This window comes from Heterocephalus glaber, unplaced genomic scaffold (assembly GCF_053883595.1).
Source record: "Heterocephalus glaber isolate CG9 unplaced genomic scaffold, H.glaber_assembly_v1.0 deba00001442, whole genome shotgun sequence".
Lineage (NCBI taxonomy): Eukaryota > Metazoa > Chordata > Mammalia > Rodentia > Bathyergidae > Heterocephalus > Heterocephalus glaber.
This window is the reverse complement of record NW_028258296.1, coordinates 48,448,635-48,469,811: the sequence shown is the minus strand read 5'-3', so window position 1 is coordinate 48,469,811 and position 21,177 is coordinate 48,448,635. Positions and strand designations below refer to the sequence as shown.

Here is a 21,177-nt window from a genome sequence, read left to right as displayed (position 1 = left end):
TTTTGCAGAACCCAGGAGAAAGAGTGTACTACGACTGGGAGACAGGCAGCCAGGATCAGCTGCTCTCTCACTCTTGTGTCTCTCTGAGTGTCCACCCCATCCTGCAGTATGGCTTTTACTATCTCTCTGTAGTGAGGCAAAGATGCCTCTGAATACTTCCTGGGATCCAACATCTCTGATCAGCAGTTCTAAATCCCCAGGAGAGAGAATCTGATTGGTTCCTCCTGGGCCACATAGCTATGGCCAGGAAGTAAAGGTGTCTATTCTCAGAGAAGAGAATGTTTGAGAAGGATAGATCTCTAGAGGTAATGCTAGACTCTTCCAGAGAGGTGTCTGGCTGCAGGTATAGTCTGAGCCAGGCTCTGGTGAGAGGGGGCCGGAGTTCTTTCTTTTTACATTCTCACTCTTCCCTTTGGAGTAAAAGATTGGCTTCCACATTTATAATTTTTCTGTGTAGTTATTAAATCCATAAATAAAGATTTCATCTGTGAAGCTCTGCCTTGTGAGAGCAGAAGTTAAGAGCAGGCAGAGGAGAGTTTACCAGTCCCGGTGGCCAGGGCAGCAGAAGAGGCTCCTGGCTCCCAGGCTGCTGGGGCTGAGGGGCCAGAGGCTGCAGCTGGGGACAGGGCTGAGCCAGCAGGATAGCCCTGCCTTCCAGCTGAAGAAATGAGAAGGCTTTCCTGAACTACACTGCCAAGACAGCCAAGGAGAGGCTGGCTAGCAGGCCCTAGAAACCTGTCCTGAAAGCTGGAGGAATAGCAGGACAGCCTCAGCAGCTCTTTGAATGAACATGTTTGACTTAAACAAGATAAAGAAATGGGAAACAGTAGAAGGCACATTTCCAGGAGCCTCAGGGAAGAGGCGCCTGTGTGAGTAGAGGGATTGAGGAGGGATCTGGGGACTCTGAGACTAGAGGAGGAGGAAAAGGAGGGAAATGGCTCTGGTTCCTGTTTAGCTCAGAGCTCCATCTCAGAGGAAGCAGCAACAGCTGAATCAACAACCTCTTTCTTCACATCGCTGCCCTCTGCCTCCCCTCCATCCAGGGCTCGGACAACATTGGATCGGGAGCCTCGATAAAAATGCACAAAGTTCCTCTGGCAGGCAGATGTTAAGACCAGCAACAGGGAGGCAAGGATATTGGGAACAAAGAGAGCTTGGAAGGTAGGGCAGGAAAGTCTGGGCCAGTTAGGGGGATGTGCGAGTCCTCTCAGCCCCTTTGTGATGGAAAAGCAGCAGCTGGACCAAAAGCTGCAGCCCTCCTGGGTCTTAATGCTGGTGACTATCCTAGGGCCCAGGATTGAGGAGATGTGGAATTTTTCTGTGGATTTTTAACCCCTCTTTTCACTATTAGGGTCTTTTATTTAACCAAGTCAGAGGTTGTCACCTTGGTTAAAAATATCAGGTGACGGGTTATCGAGGACTCAAGAGGGTGATGAGGCTGCTTTTTGAAAATAGGATTCAGCTACCAAGGCTGTCTCCGTGAGCAGCAGATGATTTAGTTTAATGAATTTGGACAGTTCACTGGCTCTGCCCACAGAGTTCCACTCACCTTCCAAAATGCTTCCAAAATAGCACCAGCCATTCTACAGGCGCCAGAAAGAAAAAGCAAAAAGTCATACATGAGAAGGCCCCAGAGACTTCTGCCCTTTCAGAAAAAACCTGAGTGAACTTTTCCAAGGAAATTTTAAAGCTCACACACAAAAAAAGCTTTTCCCATTCTCATTGAGGAATCAGGCAAAAAAAAAAAGACGCCACCAAGACATGCACGTGCGTGTGTGAGGCAGAAGGACCAGGTTTTCATGGGCCTCACAAGCATTACAAATGTACTTCATACACGGTTCCTCTCACTGTGTCATTCACGCACACATAGTCTCAGAGTCATTGTCTCATCAGAGACATCAACAAGCCACACAGTCACACTGGGAAGGACTGTCCTGAGCGCACACATACACACAAATGTCATCCCGCACATTCACACACACAGAGTCCCATAGTTGCACACAGTCACATGTGCACATGCATGCATGTGCATACACACAGTTACAGCGCATGCTGCAGTCCTTCACCGCCTGGACCCTGCTCTCCAGTCCTCTACTGAGAACTCCGCTCCTCCTCCACACCCCTTCTACACTGGAGCCAGATGTTCCGTGGGCAGACCCCCCTGTGGACTGACAGGCGGTGATTACTGTTGCCAGCCCCACATTAGGAGAGAATTGAATGGGAGAGAACCCCCACCCTCTCAGGCACCCTACAATAGCGCCTTTGTGAGGTGCTTCACTGCCTTTCTTTCCCCTTCCTCACCAACCTACGTCAACTCTGCCTGAGAAAACAAAAGGAGGATCCACCGGTCCTGGGGTGGAAGGAGGCTGTGCTTTGGAGAGAGCAGCCTTGTTTCTTCTACCTCCCCGCTAGGCTAAATAACCCAGAGGGCCTCCAGGGATGCCTGAGGCAAACTCCCCCTGGAAGCAGAGGATTCTGTCTACCACCCAGCCCTGCTCCTGCGTGCTGAACATGGATGCAGCTGAGGTGGAGGCCTGGTGCCCAGATCAGCAGATTCCTATAGACCTGGAGCTTCCTTCCACCCATCCATTCTGCCTTTTGCAATCCAGAACCAAAGGCCAGGGTACCAGGCTAGAAGCGTTAAATTTTCAGGACTCCAGGGCAGACCTAATCCAGATTCCAGGACTTGGATGGGTAGGTGGGAATGATGCAGTGGAGAGAAGGAAAGCAGGGACGTGTGGGGGAACTGGTGAAACCAACATCTGGGCTGGTCACTGCCCCTCCTCCCTGCCCAAACCGCAGACGCTGTGGCAGCAGGAAAATCAGAATAGTTCAGACCAAGGATTGTGCAACCAAGTCTTGGGGAAGAGCCCAGTACTGGAGGTGGGAGTGGAGGTTTGGGCTGGGGTGGGGGGTGGGGGTCAGAGTCCACTTCAGAAGTGAGATGTCAAGTTCTCACTAAAATACATGTATTCTGTGCTCTGGTTTCTACACTACATTTCAAGGCAAGTAACATCCATTTTCTGATTCAAAACCCACTGAGCGTTGGAATTGGCACTGCACTCCCTCTAGGTCCTAGTGTCCTGTGGCCAGAGGCATGGTGCCACTGGTGGTTCTGAGATGGTTGCTACTGATGACAGTGGGCATTAAAAGGAGGCCATTTGTCCAGCCTCCTAAAGTGGCAGGATTCTGCTGCATCCCCAGGCGCCTCACATAAAATCTGTAACTAGAGAAGTTCCAGCTCCCTCAGCTAAGGGAGCCTAGCCAAGTCCCTAATGTGGTTTAAGGACTGGGGCTGAGCGGGAGGAAGAAAATGGAAGGTCTCAGTGAGAACTGTGATCTGAGGGCTACCTCAAACAAACACAGGAGAGTAGTAGTGAATTTTCCTTTTAATGCAAAATGTTGCAATACAAAATGATATGGAGAAAGCTCCATTCTTCAGACACTGGAGGGAGACGGGAGAGTTGTCTGCTTCTGCTCCTCTCTCCCCTGGGTCAGAGTATTCCTAGGGTGCCCCCATTCAAGAGAGGGTCAGAGCCATGGGCCTGGGTCTCCTGGGGCCTGATATTTGTGGGCATGGGGCAGGAGAGCAGAAGTGAACATTTAGTTTTCACTATTTTAGCTCTACAAGGGTTACTCAGGATCTGGAGTTCCATATGAAACCAAGGGGCTTATGAGAACCAAGTTGTGGCTATAAGCCACAGCTTACCTACATTTGAAAAATAAGGAGTAGGAAATGTATTAGGGATATAAATGTATGAGGATAAAGAGATTTAAAATAAAAACAAGTCTAGCTTCTCAAACTTCTTCCTCTTTCTTTCTCATCTCCAGCTTATAGACAATCTGATAGCCATCGTCCCAGGCATAGAGCTGACGCTCACGGGGATTATAGCGGAGGCTGGCGTGGGCACCATATCGACGGGGAAAGTAAGAGAGTGCTGCTCGTTCAGGGGTGAGGGTACCACTGACATCAAAGGAACACTGGATCCGGGCCCGGCTGGCAGGGCGGGTGTTATAGACGACGTATAGGGTCCCACAGATGATGAAGGCAGCCTCGGCATTCTCTCTGGGACACGGTGTGTCCCACTGCTGCTCTGTGTCCAGCGTCTGTGGATCTAACTTGGCCAGGCACAAGTGCCTGTCGTCCTCCCGGGTGGCATAGACAGCCCAAAGACCCTCCTCATCAGCTGCCAGGTCGATGTATGTGTCTGTGGTCAGGCCATAGGGGGGAATCAACCTCTCTGCAGGGAACACGGAGCTGTCCACCACTGTTCGGTTTGCCAGGTGGAATTTGATGAGCTGCAAAGTGTTCTCTAACTCACTACCCCCTCCAGGTCCTCCAGGAGGCCTCCGGGCATAATAAAGAAAGCCACCATATACCAGCTGCCCTGTGCCTACCCAGGGGAAGGGCACACGGACTCGGGAAGCTTTGCGGGCAGCCATGGCAAGGGTGAAGTCACGTAGCCTTGGGAAGACAAAAGCTGTGTCATTTTGTGTCCCGTCTAACACATAGATCTTCTCTGTGGGCCCCAATGGATCCTTGGTCCACAGTCCAACTGGGCCACCAAACCGCTTCAGGATCTTCATTGATCTCACCTGAGAGATTGTGTAGCTACAGTCTGGTGGGAAGAAGAAAAACAAAGGAAACAGAAGCAGAGTTAGTTCCTAAGTAGAAACTCGCCAAGGTGGGCTATCTGGAAAAGAGAGGGCATCTGCCGTGTGGATACCTCCTCTCTTATGGAGGCTTGAGGGGGAACACTAGAGAGGCCTGGGTCCCCGCATACTCTTCTTAATGGACTTATCATTGCACAAATTTCTCTAACACCAGTTCCAGAAGAGAATCACAGTGGACTGGAACCAACAGAAACAAAGAGTTAAGAAGGAAGACTACAGGTTCTGAGTACTGGGGTCTGCTTTGCAATCACTCACCTGTCATCATATCATACTTCTCATTTCTTCTGCCCTTGGCTTTGGTCCCAGGGCCTCCAGTCACCTTCTCATCAAGCTCTACGCAGGGTAGAGCTGGGTTCTGAGTCTCCAAATAGTCTACCTCGCGTTCCAGACGGTCCACTCTCCCTGAGATGCTGTCAGCCTCGGTTCTGAGCGCCTCGCGCTCCTTCTCTGCCACCTCCAGCAGCGGCAGCATCTTGTTCTTGAAGTCCCGCAACTCAGCAGCATGCCGACTGCTCTGGTCCTGGCACTGGGCCAGCCGTTCCTGAAGGGATGGGGGAGAATCAGCAAGGAGGGAGGGCGGGCTGCAGGGTTACAACTTCCAGGCAGAGAGGCCCAGGCAGGGAGTCAGGAATGGGAAAAGGAGCAAACTCAGCTAGCCATCAATGTCCCCTTCCACTCTCACAGCAAAGGAAACCTGATGTTCAGAGGCGCTAAAGGGGCAAGGAGCCCAGCTCAGAGTCACCTAGGCCAGTGCCCTTCAGCCTGTGTGCTGAGAATGCCACAGGGTTACCTGAGCCTCTAGGGAGATGTAAGTGCAGCAGGGTGGGCAGGGGTCGCAGCCCTATTATATAATTTTCCTCTTGGGAATGAAGATGTTATGGACTTCAAACTGGTTGGAAAAAAGGGCAGAAAGCTGCAGATTCTCTGGGAACTCCCAACTTCACAGAATCATCAACTCCTCCTAAGATACGCTCCCCCCCGCCCCCCCCCCCAATCCTGGCTCTCATTTCCACTCATCCTCTTACCCCATCTAATCCCGGGGTAAAACACAAAGGTCTATTTGTTTCAGAACGGCTCTACGTGGCAAAAGAGGTCTTGTAATTTTGAGGATCCTCTTTACGAAAAGGCAGAGTTTTCTGCAGGTTCTTACAAAGCCCTATTTTGTCATGCTCAGAACCCTGACAAACTGGAATCCTCCCAGGCTGGGCTAGAAGAGAAAGGAGTCCCTCACCTCCAAGGAAGCTAGTCGACGTTCCATGTACTCCACAAGGTGGTGCTGCTGTCCCCGAAGGGGTCCGGACCAGGACAAAAGGAACAGGATGAGGAGAGGAGAGCTGAGCCCCATGGCAGCCTGAAGAGTTGGGGCCACGGTAACGACAGTATGCGGTTGGCTTCTTCCCCTCAAGCTGGCGGGTTAGCTTGGGAGGCGGGGTGGGGGCGGTGCCTTCTCTTTCTGATCTCTGGGCCTCTCTCACTACTCTGGAATGCTTTCAGTCTCTACAACTCCAGCCCCTCCTTTCTGCCTGGACTGATCAAACACAGATGGCCCCCTTGCACAGCAGCCAGAAGCCTTAGCCATCTCCCTACCTAGGCTGTACGCTCCTCGGGAGGAAAAAGATGGAAATGTGAAAGCAGAGGTTTTCTGGGAAGTCGTGCAGGAAAGGAACAGGAAGGAGGTAGAGACTACAGAGAAAACCCAGCAAACACCGTTCTTGTTCTGGGAGAATGCTTCCGGTGTTGATTTGTAAGAAGCTGACTTCCTTCATTAATCCTTGCCTTCTCTCGCAAGAATAAGGTGGATTTCCTGCCTTGTTTCAATGGAAGCTGGAAGCAGGGGAGATAAGATTTGAGGGGAGGTGGGAAAAAGGCCAAAGAGGCCAAGTCAAACTACTTCTACAGCTCACTGGCGCCATCTCGTGCTGAGCACCTGGTGCCATCTCATGATTAATAGAGAAATCAAGGATTAGACCTCACCCGATGTGGAAATTTTTCTACACAAGGCAGGTAGTTTGTATTTACAGGGTTTTTCATCACTAAAATACAGACTTTCCTACAGGCTACCCAATTGCTTTAGGGGGCTGTGCCAGTCTCTGATTTAGCTCAGGGAAAAGAATACAACTGAGATGAAAACAACAAACAGGTCATTGAGAAGTTAGTAAATTAGCTTTAGATTTTCCAGAAGTGGGGCTAACAGCAGAGCAATGCTACATGGCTTTCCGAGTGAAATCTCTTGCCAAAATTGAGAAGTTCAACAAATTCACACTAATTTAATTCACTGATACGGGGAGAGAAGAAACTTTGAAGTTTATGTAAGTTGTAGTCTAACCCAAAATATATTCTGACTTGGCTATTTTTAAGAAGACTTCTGACCATTTCTCTTGGTTAGGGTTCAAGAGTGTTCCTAACTGTTGCTCATTTCTATATCCTAATCAAAGCTGCAGGATCCCAAATGAATTAACTGGCCACTGAAGACTTGGCCTGTGACACACATGTCAAAAAAAGTCAACTAAATAAAGCATTTATTCAGAGACCTGCAATGATTAATCTTGACAAATCTCTATCAGAAAATTTATTCATTTTAGTATCGAGAAATATGACCAGAGGTGCTCTTCTCTGAAAAAGACACCTCTAACAGTACAGCCCCAGAAAAAAACAACAGCATCTTCCTGTGCTGATTCTTATTTTCATTCTATTACCTTAGGTGATTGATGAAACATGCTAAGAAACAAAGTTTAATTAGCTCACCTGAGAAGTCTTCTACTTCTTTCAAAGGGTGATCTAAAGCAGCTAACAGATCAGCCCTCTCTGGACAGCTAGCTAGTAATGCAGCCTCACATGATCATAAACTTTCAACATCAAGAAATGATTTTTAGTCAAATTTTTCATGACTGGATTGCATGGACTGTGTTGGGGACAGTGGAACTCTCAGGTGCTAACTCCACCTCCTTCCTGCACCTGCCAGAGTCAGTCCAATGGAAACCTGCATGCACCAAATTTGTGTGACTTGGATAAAACGCAATCATTTTCATTTCAACCTACTCATGTACTCAGTATTTCAACCTACTTGTGTATGCCTGTAAAGACAGGTGTTTATTGTTATTAAGCAGACACGTAAATTTTAATTATTAAACTTGGGCTTATGTTGTAAAATAATGTAATAAGTTAAAATATTTTTACAAGGAAGCTTTGTTACTTATATCTATGAATTATATATTTTGTATATGGTCCAAAAACAATTCTCTTCACTCAATGAGGCCCAGGCAAGCCAAAAGGCTGGACACAAAGGTAATGATCTCAGATCTCCATTCTTGGGGAATATTCCCTACACACCCTATTCATTTCTATTATGGAAATCTGTACGAAGAATGAAATTGTCATGTTATGTACATGTACCAATTCCCCATGATGAATGTAATCATTATGTATTGCAAACATGTACTAATAAAAATTTAAATTAAAAAAATGAAATTGTCTCAAATGCTCTGTTGATGTTCAAATGCAACGTGTTTAGCCACTCCAAAGATGTCATTTCTTCATCCCCTCTGTGCCCCTATAACAGAACAGCCACACGAATCAGAAAATTTACCCATTTTATTGATGCATTGCAATTGCTCTACATTTTACCATATTATGTAGAAAATACTGAAAATACACGCTACTTTGTAAAACCAAAGACAAACATTGAATCCAAAGATAAACTATGTTTTACACAATGGACCCTTTTCCCGTAGTTAGTATTAAATTTTAAATATCTATTTCTTTTGTTAAAATGATTATTTTACATACTCCCTAAGTACATCTGCATTACAAACATAGCTCAGTAATTTCTCAGAAACTATCTGTTTCTAGAGGTTTGTTGTAAAAGGAAGCTCACAACCAGAAAAGGGAAAAAGCAAAACAAAACAAAAAAAGTTTAAAGTTTAAATCACACACAATAACTAGCATATCAAATACATTTAATAAAGTAGGAATTCCATTGCAATATCAAGGATTCAAAGCAGAAATACTAACATTACATACAATGTACATATAATGTACTGCTACATGTAGTGAGATTATTTTTCAAGCTGAATTGAAACCACACATTATATAAAGTTTAGCAACAAACAACCATGTAGACATGCTGCACCATCCATCAGTTTAAAAACAAAATCAAAATAGGAAGCAGGCTGGGGCTGTTCCTGTCACTGAGAGGCAATTTCACTTCCCATCCTAAAACAAACCATCTCAATTAGTGGATTTCTGCATAAGAATGCTGAGTAAAACACACTACTGTGCTTGCCTGGCTAAGATCTGTCAAGCTTAGCCCCTCTAGTGGAGGATGATGGATGAGCAATCACAAAAGCAGGCTCAGAAAGGACAGAACTCTTTGAAATGGAATTCTTATTCCTGGGGTTGGCATTTCAGCTGAACACTGACAATGTTATCAGCCTCCTGGGAGCTATTAAAACTCAAGAGTGATCAAGTGTCCTGATGCGGCTAGATGGCTATATTCGACCCCTTCCCACTTCTTCTCTCACCTGGAAGGGTAGAAGCTGGAAATGGACCTGATGGAGGACTTAAAATCTTAGGCTGCCTTGAGGTCAGGCCATGGTGACCCAGACCACCTGCTCACTACATTCACAGGGCTTCCCCTATGCTGTCAGGGCCAGCAATGTTAAACCCCAGGGACAGAATCGAAAGCCACACCAAGCACATACACATTCAGCAGACAAAGGTGGATTTTTATCTTGGTAAACCTGAAATGTCAATTTACAGACTGAGATTGAAAATCTCTCTAGGTTATTTTTTATGCCACACACTGCTAGTCAGGTGATTAAGGTATTATCCTTTCCTGTGGTGTTAAGACTCGTATCTTAAATGGTATTTACTTATTGGACTAAGGGGAGGGGTGGGGTTTTATTTTCCCCTGCATCTTATTTCTTACAAAAACAAATTTTGTCCCTTGCAAAAGAAAGATAGGAACAAAAAGTGTTTCCACTAGAAACCAGACCTGCCTTAAACAAGAATACCAGAATGTGCTTGGCAAAAAGGAGACATACACCCTGGTCATACACGCTGACCAGAAAACTGTGTAACACTAGTTATAAACTACACAAACTGCCTGGCTGTCTTGACCAATATAGTGCGGAACACACAACTTAATATAATGATTTTTAAAAATACAGAAAACACAACACGTTCCTGGTAAGCTGTACTGAGTACCAGTCCCATCTTGGAAGCCCTTACTCCTTATGCTGAAGAAACTCCAAATACTTTGACAGCTCCTCGGTGTTCAACCCGGTACAAAGCTTGCTGACCAGGCTCCATGAAATCTCCCATCTCCATCCTGCACCTTCTTGACACCATCTCTATATAGAACCAGTCCTAGAATTATCTCTCCAGTATAATCTTCAACTCAGATGGAACACATTTCTATCTTAGGGTAACCTTCTTCCCCCAAATCCTTTATGGGCAGGAATGTCCCCATCCCCAGTACCTTCTACTTGGCCCAGATCTGTGGAGAGCTGAGAGTACCAGGACAATGTCACAGCTTGAAGGGCCCCAAGAATATACAAGTTGTTAAAAAGAAACCTCAAAAGCCTCAGTGATTCAACAGGCTTTGGTTTCTTCTTAATATTCTTCACCAGCTAAGAAACCTTTCTGTGAGTTTCTCATCACCAGCGACACAACAAAACTCTTCATAGTATGGGGACATGGTAAGCAATACAACAGGATCTTTGGTATAAACACATCTGTTAAATGTTTTTTGTTTTTTTTCAACAAGCAAATATTTTACTAGCAATGTCAACTATTTTCAGGAAGGACTGCCACATGGGAAAAGGAGAAAAAAAAAATCTCATTCTAAAAGTGATTGCACATACTTTTTTTAAAAAGAATGCATATTTAACATTGGCTTGACTCCTCTCACCTGCTTCCTAAATTCTCACAGAAACAAGTTAGCAATGCACAGTGAGAGAGCCACATGGGGAAAATGCTTCTGTGAGAACTCAGCTAAGACTCCAAAGTGGAAAGGAGTAGAGCTGGCAATAAAGAAGAAAAGCTGTTGTTTTTATTTTTCAACACTGGCAGGGAAACTGAGAACAATGCATTTACACAACACAGCTACTAATCCTGTTCTGATACATCCCAGTGAACAGCTTCAGGGTCCACGGGGGCTTGCTGGTCCATCCTAAGGCAAGCTCACTGTAAACTCTATTAACCACTACATTATCATATAAGGCACTACAATAGGGGAAGGGAGGAGAAAAGGAAGGAAGAGACACACACTGAACAACTCCTCACCAGACACACCTGTGCAAAACAATTCCAAGGGTCTCCTCTCCTTGCAGGCAATGCCCCTGCTCATTTAGCGCTACAGTAATATGCTCTAATATAATTGCAATTAGTTCACATACATTCCAACAAGTATCAGTTCATTTTGGTTTAAATACAATGGAGATGTTAATTCCATCTCCCGGGTAACACTGGAGGATCAGATACACACTAAATACACAATTCAAGTGTAATCACTACACATTTGATTACAAATAACATTTTAGGTTAGCAGGAAAAATTGCTTGTTATATTTTTCTAATCAATATGTACATATTTAATTATGCAAAATATTAAAACACCACCATTACAAAACTTCTAAAATATTTTAAATTCAGTAATAAACTTTTAAAATATTTTTTTGCAATTCCTACATGCACTTATTATATAAGTCTTAATAAGAGAGCATTCAATTTGCTGCTGGCATACAAAGGAAGCTACTTTAAAGTATAAAAGCTATACATAACAACGTTCTTATCTAGTTTCAGATTCTTTAGCTTTCTCCCCAAATAAATCACATAAAACCGAAGGGAGAGATGAGAAAAACACAGAGGTGTATTCTTGAAATTTCATACTAATCTTTAGGCAAAGTTCACCAATACCAACAACCTGTTGGCAAAGCTCATCAATGCAAGTATCTCATAACAGAAAGAGATTTTGCATGTAATAAAACCACTACCACCACACAATAAAAATCACTTTAATGGCTTTTCTATTAAAATTTAAGTTGAATCAGAAAAAACGAGTTCTTAAAAATAATTTAAAAAAGAATTCATGGTACTTCATTTAAAAAGAATAATTGGTATTCCCATAGTGGGCACAAATTCTCTCACACTGAGTGACTAGAAAATGGTAAGCTATCTTTTTAACACTACCTTGCAATAATCGCACATGTAACCAATCAATATGTAACTAGTTAAAATAAAAACAACTGTCCATTAAGTATAATGCAACATGAAAACAAAACTGAAACAATGCAAATTTAACTGTCCCATAAACAAAGATAAAGTTTTGAGGAGAGATGCCTGATAGTAAAATAAAGACTTGTATAAGCTGCTTTAAAATAAAATAGGTAAAGAAGCCTTGAATTTTAAATAAACCAAAAGTACTTATTTTCCTTTTCTCACTTGTCACCAGATTTTAAATCTATCAGCATTTTGTCTCTGCCCAGCAACTACAATAAAACAAAGTTAAATAAAGTGGGCTCGTTTTCAAAAGCATTTATAGAAATCAAGTGAGGGAGAAAAAATATTTTTCAAAGGATAACTTCAGAATGATCTCTCTATTCCTTGGTAACTTTAGAAGATGGGTTTCTGAATTCTTCCAAATACCAAAACTCCTATCATAAAAATAAAGAATTAAAAAACGGCAAACTTTGGGAGACTACAACCATGCAGTCAACACCGAGACAGGTTCCCCCAGAGAAAGGCCTTCAGCTTCAGTGGGTCCCTGCAGAACAAGCTGCTGGCTAAGGAGTTTCAAGAGAGGGTAAGGGAGGTGCTCACCATACATAGCCCATTATTAAGAACTCGGGGCCAGGAGTGGGCAGCCATGAGCCCTCCTCCCTCATGCTCACCAACTACAAATAAGAATACTGGCTGATCTTGGTAGGACTCAGCGGGTATCCAGTATAAATTGCTGAGCCTCGAGAAGACCCAATGTAGGACTGGGTGGCAAACTGATGTTGGTACTGAGCAGGGGCCACACTGGCAGAAGTGAGGAGGCTAGGACCAACACTGACAGGAACCTGGTGCACCAGAGTGCTGGGGTGAGTGGTATAGGCTGCAGCATGCCTTGAAGAGCCCTGTGGGGAGAAAAGATGAGCAATGGAGCTGGTGGAGCCCAATGCAGCTGCAGAGGTGGGGGCAGCATATGTATACAGGTGAGGCTGGCTTGGCAGGTGAGCAGGGGCTGGGGCCAGGTGTGGGTGCCCTGCTGAGTGTAGTGGGCTGCCGTGCTGGAAGGCGTAGGGTGCCTGGGAGAGCGGGGCCACAAATGCCTGCTGTCTGCGGGGAGCAGGGTTGCTGCTTCTTTCCTGCGAGGCTGGAGCTGTTGAGGACTGCTGGTTCTGGAAGAAGGAAGAAGGGAATGAGGAATCTGGAGGTCACTCTGGTTTAGGGCACCAAAGGCCAAGTTAAGAGTGGAGGTTCTGGTTTGTATTATTTCTGAACCGCCAAGGCACAGAATCTCCCGGATTGGGAATGAATGCTGTCAGAAACCAGCCACACATCCCTCTGCCTTTTGGCAGAACAGATCCTAACCTGGTTCAGATAGCAGCAGTATGATCTTCTGTAAACATGACAGTATCAAGGGCTCATCAGGTTGCCCACTCCTACAACTTAGGTTAACTATGAACTCACTCTATTCTAGGGTCAGTGATTTTTACTTTTCCTAACATTTCTTTCTTGTCATTGTTTTCTTTTCTTTTTGTCATTGTTTTCTTTTAAGTTCTTCACATCCCTCTTGAAATGTGGAGTCTAAAACACATGCACTAACTCAAACTTACATTTGTACTTGCATGTGCTCTCCTCTCTTACACATAGTCACAACCTCATCTTGACACTTTTTCACTACTGGTAGACATCATACAAATACCAGAGTTTAGCTGAGAAAAAGAGTTAACACAAACAGAAATAAAGTGACCCTCACTACCCATGAGATCAGATGGCAGGGGACAGGGGGACAAATCCCAGACTCCAGCAATATGTACGATTAAAACAGTTGATTTAAGTGCCAAAGGATTTCCCTGTTTCATGACTCAAGTAATGAAGGTGAGGCTCAGGTTATTTATGACCTAGATGCAATGATGGCAAACCTTTCAGAGCTTTCAATGATACAAAAAGCCTGCTGTGGCATGCATGCCATAGGTGTACCATCACTAGCCTAGAAGATAAAGGAAGAGAATCCAGCCTTGAAGTATATGGTAGTGCAGAACCAGGCATGGATAAGCATCCTAGATAAGCATCTTTCTAAATTTCAGACATTTCTCTGGTCTTCCAGGTTAGACTAGGTAAGTCTGATGGAAAATCTGGAATATACATCTCAAACGCATTCACAGAGCAAATGAAGAGACACAGCACATGTAGATTTCATGGAGGCCACACAACACCAAATTTTTTGACACAAAAGCTTAATTTGGGTTTATTCAGCAGTCCAGCCAGAAGCAAGGTTCTCCAGAGAGTAACCACAGGGGGAGCCCCAAACAGAAGGCAGCAGCCCCCAGCACTTACCTGGCTTAGGTTGAGTGGCTGTGCTGCGCTGGTACCCCCGCGTTGAGCTCGATACCCTGTGGGGGTGATACAGCATCCAGATGACTGCCCACTCACTGAAGCCACTGGCTTGGTCTTACTGCTTAGGAGACCTAAAAAGGAGCCAGGGCTTAGTATCGCTGAATCTCAGGCGGCATCACATTAGTCAGTCCACATTTGTAAGTAAATTTGCAAGAGTTAAGTCTCAAGTTGTATCTTACTTCCTCAATTATATCTATACCAGAAGAACAAAAACTGTTATCTTGCCACGTAGGATCCTCAAAAGATTTACTCCTGTAAATGTTATCTAATCTCCTGTTATATACAGGAAACCACTAGAAATATAAACATCAGACAGTTCCTACCCCCCAAGGAGCCTGTAATTTGATGTAGGATGGGATTAAACAAGTATAGAAATTATAATATGGAGCTGAGAAAGATACTGGTAGTTCTTAGGATATTTAAATGTCAAAAGACTTTAAAGGACAGCAAGATCCTCTCTTGCTGGATATGTACTCCAAAATTCTAAGAAATTACGAGATAGCCAAATATAAAATTTTGCTTCCTTCAGTGTTCCAACAGGAAAACTGGTACATTTATTCAGTTACTTGTGAGACAGCTATATTCTTGGGCCCAAAGAGTGGAAAGAGGTCCTAATAATTCTATTCAGAAGCCAAGCATCTAGAAGTTCTACTTTGTCTTTAGTGGGACATTTGACCACTACTGAGGAGAACCATACTGAGGGTTAACAAAATATCCTCAAATCAGAACCCTGTTTATGCCTATAGCAGTAACATAATCCATAATAAAACATTATTTATGCAAGTACAACACAGATGTCTATGCTAACACCAAAAATCCTCCCCTTCCTCAGTGTAAAGTTACAACTGGGAGGCAGCTGCCTGGACAAGACTTCATTTCCGGGACCTTCTTGCACCTGGGTGAGGCCATGTGAGTAGGGTTCAGTATTCTAGGCTAAAGAGGTTAAGAGTGGAGGTTTGCCAGCACCAAAGTTTCTTTTCCACACAGATTGGATGCTAAGGATTCTAAGGTTCTGGTCCTTACCCCACTGCAGGCCTACCAACCAGGAACACTTGCACTTGGAAGTTATATGAGTAAAAACCTTCTAATATGGTCAGCATGGAAACTTGGGGATTTGTTAATGCAGCTAGTATTGCTCAAGTCACACAACAGCAAAATCAAGGAGACTACATGCAGTATCTAAAAGAGCAAAGTGGATGGCAGTAGTTAGGCTGATAATAAAACCAAAAAAAGCATCTGAAGGACATACTGTTTTCAAAAATCTTTTACAGTCATTTTCAATATTACCAAGTCCAGTTCTTGTCTAGATTGACAATTTTGAATCATGCATGGCAAATCTAGTTGCTTGCTAATTCTTCCTGCTATATGACATGTCTTGTCTACTTTCTCCCATCAGCAGTGAATGTGTTTGAAAGACGATACTGATACCAAATGCAATCTAATTTTTATATTAATCCAAACAAAATAAACATAGGAAGACAAAATGAAGGCAAAAAAATCTCATACCCCATGGAACTGACTTCTGAATTAAATATGTGAAAATATCTATGCCACTGGTCTTGATCACTAGGCAAAAGTGCTGTATATTATAGCAAAATATTAAGCATAAACACATCCAAGGAAAATTCAATTCTAGCTGTAAAGACACCACTTACTTGAGGCCTGGGTTGCTACAGTGCAGTCACCAAGCTGAGTTTTCAGTGGAGGCACAATGATAGTGCGAGTGCCAGCGCCATCTGCCACAACTCTGCCAGGCCCTTCCAGAAGTGGTCCACTATTGCCCCGGAGAGCACTCAGGGTATCAGTGGAATATGGACTGCTCAAGGAAGAGTCAGAATCTGGAGAATCATTGACAGTTACATAACTGATGACATTAGACCTCGGCTTCAGGCCAGAGCTGAGGGGAAGAAAATACATGAAAATTCAAGTGCCTTTTTAAGCAACATGTCTTAGATGTCCCTCATTCTCTCATGGTGGTGATAATAATGAGTGATAATGACAATAATAGCAGCAAACTTCTAAGTGCTTATTATGTATGAGGCACTATTCTCAGGCTCTACACCTACCTCACTGAATCCCTACAACAATCTTGTGAAGTAGGTACTATTAACCTTGTTTTGCAGATGAGGAAACTGAGGCACAAGGAAATCAGGAACTTGTCCAAGGTCACACAACGAATGAACTACCCGGTAAGACAGGATTCAGACCAAGGACAGAATGACTCCAGAGTCTGAACCTATTCAATGCTGCCTTAGCCTTTCTATTTAATTATTTCATTAATATCTTTTAAACGCTACTTCTTTTCCTATCACCTCTCTAGATTATCATTCCTTACTATCTCTAATCAAACTTCTCATCATGTTTTTTTTTTTTTTAAAGGTTCTTTCATTGTTTCCTACCTTACTAACCTTAGCTTTCCCTAATTTTGTAACAGGCTGGGCCCCAGTCAAGCACTCATGCTGACTACTCACACACAATTTTGGTTACTTTTTCTCTTTTCCAAATCAACTCAATGACGACTTTGAAAACTTAGCTTTTAGTCTACCATTTTACAAACAGCCTTTCTAAACTAATGGGCTCTAAATTCCTTTCACTCTTGCAAGTTAAATTTCACTTACATATGATTTTGTAAAGTCTCCTAAATTACTCTCATGTGTGAATCCTATCTTCTGAGATAAAAGCAGGGTTATTTCCTCTTTGAAATGCCTAACACCAAAAGCCCAGTGAAGAATATAAGAAAAAAATCAAGGCAACTGACCATACACTAAGAGAGAAATGCATATCAAAGTTCTTAAACTTAACCCACTCCCTTTTAGTAAACTGCCCAGCTAAGGACTTCAACTAAGGTGCTAGGGAAAGAGGAATAATCTGGGGCCAGGGATTTAGCTCAGTGGTTCTGCCACCTGCCTCGCAAGTGCAAGGTCCTGAGTTCGATCCCTGGTACAAAAGAAAAAAAAAAAGAGGAATAATCTGGTATTTAAATTCTTCAGCTTTTAGGCCACAGAACAGAAGGGGACAAGAAAACACACCTAACTTTTTCCAAAGAGGCCTTTTCAGATTAAGAAATTACATGAATTTCAAATAGTTCCTTATCTACCTACCCATTCCAATTAACTGTTATTCATATGCTTCTGTTATTCTGTTTTCAGATATAAAGCTCCTTGAAGGCAGGGGTCGTGCCTATGGTATAATGTGTATTCCAAGGCAGTACAAACTATCAACTTGATATAAACCTAACTCTACCTACCTAATGAGTAGGTATAATATCATAGAAAACTTGACAATGCTCAGTTATGGAAATGTGTTTTGGCTGACTCACCCAAGGCCATACTTCCAAAATACTTTTTTTTTTTTTTTTGGTCCAAACTAGGCCACTTGCCACTTTAAACCAATAGTTTAAACCAACAGAACCAGAAACCATTCACCTATCTTACCTACTAGGCTTATATTTATTGTCCTCTTCTTCATCAGTGTCACTTCGGATAGTGATGACACTCACAGGAGGGCTGGGAGTATCTGGAATGATGATTGGCTGATGCTGATCTTGGACAGGGACTAGGGAATTATAAGAAGATGTGTTGCGGACAGGACTGCTCCCAACCAGAGAATAGACTTGGGAAGGCAGAGCATCCAGAGAGGATCTGTAGGAAAAGTTCACAAGGAAAAACAGTTCAGTCCATGGCCTCCCAAACTGCAAATCTTTTCCCTAGACTGTTGTCCAATTTTTTACCTCATCATTAAGCTAATATACTTAACTATACATGTCTTAATGAAAAATTAATTACTCTGGCAAGATAAAAAGAAAATTTACTTTTGTGACCTTTATCCCAGGGTTAAATTTCACTATACATAAAGGGGGCAGAAAAATAAAAATATCATAAAGACAACATGCATTCAAAGTGGCAGCAAAGAGAAAGGATGATTGTAACCAGGACCCAGCTGGTGTGCACACCCAGGTGAAAACATTAGCTGTTGTTCAACCTGGCAGCTACTTGCTGCTTCAAGCCAAAAATATCCGTACCATAACACTGCAAATGCTAGAGAACATCTCTCTCAAATTGGCACAGCTTTAACCATCAGCTCTAACACACACTTACTTGGAAGAGACTGGAGCAGACTGTTTATTCTTCTTTGAAGGGAGGGAACTGGATTGCTGTTGTCTGACAACATGGGCAACACCAACATTCAGGGGCTGGGCAGTGGCCAGTGTCACGTGGTTGGTCAGCAAGGATGGCTGCTGCATGATAGTGCTGTACTGGTTGCCATGAGAGTGGGCATTCCTGTACCAACAGGAAGCAACAGAAGAGTGAAGCCCAAAACTACTAGAAATAGGTATTAAAAGCAATTGAGGCAACTAAGGATAGCTGCATTTTATTTTTAAAGTCAGGTGCCAGGATTGCAAGGTTTTAGGATTATACTATTTCATTTCTCATCACTAAAGACTTTCTTTAAATATGGAGTAAATAACCTTGACCTTAGAATTTATTGTTTTTCTATTCTCCAAGTTTTTTTATAAGTCCATCTTCTAGTCTAATATGAATTATTTTCTTAAAGGATTTCAAATAGTTAAAATTTTCCTTTGTTTATTTCCTAGTCTCTCCATAGTATTACACCCTTCTACCCTAAAGGATCTGCCCTTGAAAATCACAGAGAAAAATAAGAGAGCACTTGCCTCCAGTCGGCTAGCTGCTGGCCACTCCCCATGGCCTCTGGAATCACTGCTGTGGGCTGGACAGAGTTGTGTAGTGCTACCCCAGGCAACTGTTGCCAAGTTGAAGGCAGGAGAATTTGCTGAGTTCCTCCAGGCCAAGCTTGCTGTAAGGAAACACACAGAAAAAGAATCCAGATTTGACTCATTCTTGCCTTTTCTTCTGTTTTTTCATGAAAGAAAAATTTGTATCTTAAAAAAAGTTGCTCATAGATTGTTAACTTGCAGAGATTAAAAAAGAAACAGTCAGAGGGCCTCATGACTAACGGAAGACAAAGAGAACATACTGCTTTCTCTTGGCTACCTCTATCACCTGGCCACCAGGGTACTACAAAATGAAGATCCCTGCAGTTGTAAGTTTCTATTACACTAAAGACAAAAAGAGTCTGAAAGTTCAGAGGTTAATATGCTCTGGTTAAATTTCAGAAGTATCATTTTTGCAAAAATTATAAAACATATATCTCTAGAAAAAGTTAAGTGGACTCCCTTGGAATTAAAAACTTGAAATTCTAAAGTCTGAGTGTCAATCAGATAAGACATCAGGCTAACTCAACCTATAAAACAGGCCAGAATTGTTCCCTTTTTTTACAAGGGCAGTAGTACTCAGAAAAGGGAGCCAGATGAAGATGACGGAAGGTCAAATCCTTTGGCAAACAAACTTATGCTGGTAGGAGTAAGTTAATGCCATCATTTATAGCCATATGATAGAATTCAAAACCAAGCAATAAATATGTAAGAAATAGATGGAGAAAGCATCATACTGTTTTTTGTTTGTTTTTGGTACCGGGGATTGAACTTGGGTCCTTGCGCTTGTGCAGCAGGCGGCGAAACCACTGAGCTAAATCCCTGGCCCTGCATCATACTGTTTTCATAGGTACCTAAAACATGTATCATTTATAGAAACATACTTCAACATAAAAACTAATCACTATAAGAAAATATGATTCTAGCAAGCTATGTCACTTGCAATAGAGCAATAAATGTTTTCTGTACTTCTTACAGAAATTCTGGCATTCTCTGAATAAAAGGAAACAGATTTGGAAGTCTCCTTTTTAAACCTGAATACTGCAGTACAATTACCTACAATTCTTGAGTACATATGGTTCTGTTTCATGAATTTCAAACTGCAAGGCCACCAACACAGTTTTATATATTTCTGCAAGTAACAGATCCACTTGTCACAAACACCGGTTCCAAACAAGAAGGCTTCAAAGCAGATAAACTGCAAACACACCTGCTACCATACGCAGAATTTAAAACAAAACAAAACAAAACAAAACAGAAAATAAGAGAAGTAATGTTAAGTCACACCATGCGTCTTTTCCATAAGCCAACACCTGCACAAGACAAAGCATGTAGTTTAATACAAAGCAAGAAATAACATTCCAACGTGAGGCAGAAATCTGGCGTTCCAAGCGACGAACTGTTTTGACAGAGGAAGAACAAAAATATGCAAAGCTTAGCAAATGGCTAGTGCAACTGAAGAAAAGCAGCAAAGTGTCAGCTAACATCCTCAATCTCCAAACTATATGTGAGCAAATTAAAACCAGGAGCCTGGATCAACCAAGTTGGATCTGACTCCCTTGCACTTGGGTTTTATGTTTATGAGAAAATTAATTTGGAAGTGACAAAGATATTAAAATTGAAAACTAAACAAGTTCCAGCCAAGTATGTCTCTAGGAGTGTTTCACTCACATAAGTACATGAAAAACAACAAAAGAAATTTAATGCTACTTTGAAAGATGAGAATTATCAGGATTCAGTATTATCAATTAGGTTTTCAAGTGTTTACTTAATTTTAAATTTCAAACAATGAAATGCTGGATATCCAGTAAACTCTTCCCAATAAAACAAAACATTCAAAAATCACCCTGAAGGTTACAAATACTGAAATATACCTCAGACTTTTGGGACTTTTTCCTGTCTCTAAGCCTGATACAACTACAACTGCAGCTATATTTACTGCCTTTAATAACAAAGACACTATATTTTCATAGTTTGTAAAACGTATTTTCATCTTTGTATTAAGACCTATTTGTAAAATAATTAATTTCTCCAAAAATCCCTAAAAATAAGTTCACCTTTACTTTCAATCAACAATATGATCTACAAGTACATTCTAAAGGGAACATTTTTAAATGATCGGAGGCTATTATTGATCATGAGTGTCAAAAAGAGCTAATTTCATGT

The 21,177-nt window shown here is 42.6% G+C and overlaps 2 protein-coding genes and 1 long non-coding RNA gene across 5 annotated transcripts in view; 1 reads left to right on the top strand and 2 right to left on the bottom strand.

The window, feature by feature from the left end:
* Positions 1-3,371: 3,371 nt before the first annotated feature.
* Olfml3 (olfactomedin like 3) lies at positions 3,372-6,469 on the bottom strand. Its single transcript, XM_004853775.3, has 3 exons — positions 5,906-6,469; positions 4,930-5,215; positions 3,372-4,619 (listed from the first exon to the last, which is right to left on the bottom strand). Exons 1-3 carry the CDS (start codon positions 6,017-6,019, stop codon positions 3,799-3,801), a joined length of 1,221 nt encoding a protein of 406 aa, XP_004853832.1. The 5' UTR covers positions 6,020-6,469; the 3' UTR covers positions 3,372-3,798.
* Positions 5,276-8,606, top strand: LOC147827739 (uncharacterized). The gene is made up of 2 exons (XR_015451842.1): positions 5,276-5,482; positions 5,849-8,606. It is a non-coding gene; the product is annotated as an uncharacterized LOC147827739 (long non-coding RNA).
* Positions 8,251-21,177, bottom strand: part of Hipk1 (homeodomain interacting protein kinase 1) — a 53,478-nt gene continuing 40,551 nt past the window's right edge. For all 3 annotated transcript variants that reach the window (XM_004853766.4, XM_004853765.4, XM_004853767.4), the window contains exons 11-16: positions 18,952-19,094; positions 18,377-18,559; positions 17,714-17,920; positions 15,935-16,176; positions 14,220-14,350; positions 8,251-13,057 (exon numbers count right to left, since the gene is read on the bottom strand). In XM_004853766.4, coding sequence (XP_004853823.2) covers positions 12,569-13,057; positions 14,220-14,350; positions 15,935-16,176; positions 17,714-17,920; positions 18,377-18,559; positions 18,952-19,094 — 1,395 coding nt within the window. In that variant the 3' untranslated portion in view covers positions 8,251-12,568. The remainder of the gene's footprint in view (positions 13,058-14,219; positions 14,351-15,934; positions 16,177-17,713; positions 17,921-18,376; positions 18,560-18,951; positions 19,095-21,177) is intronic.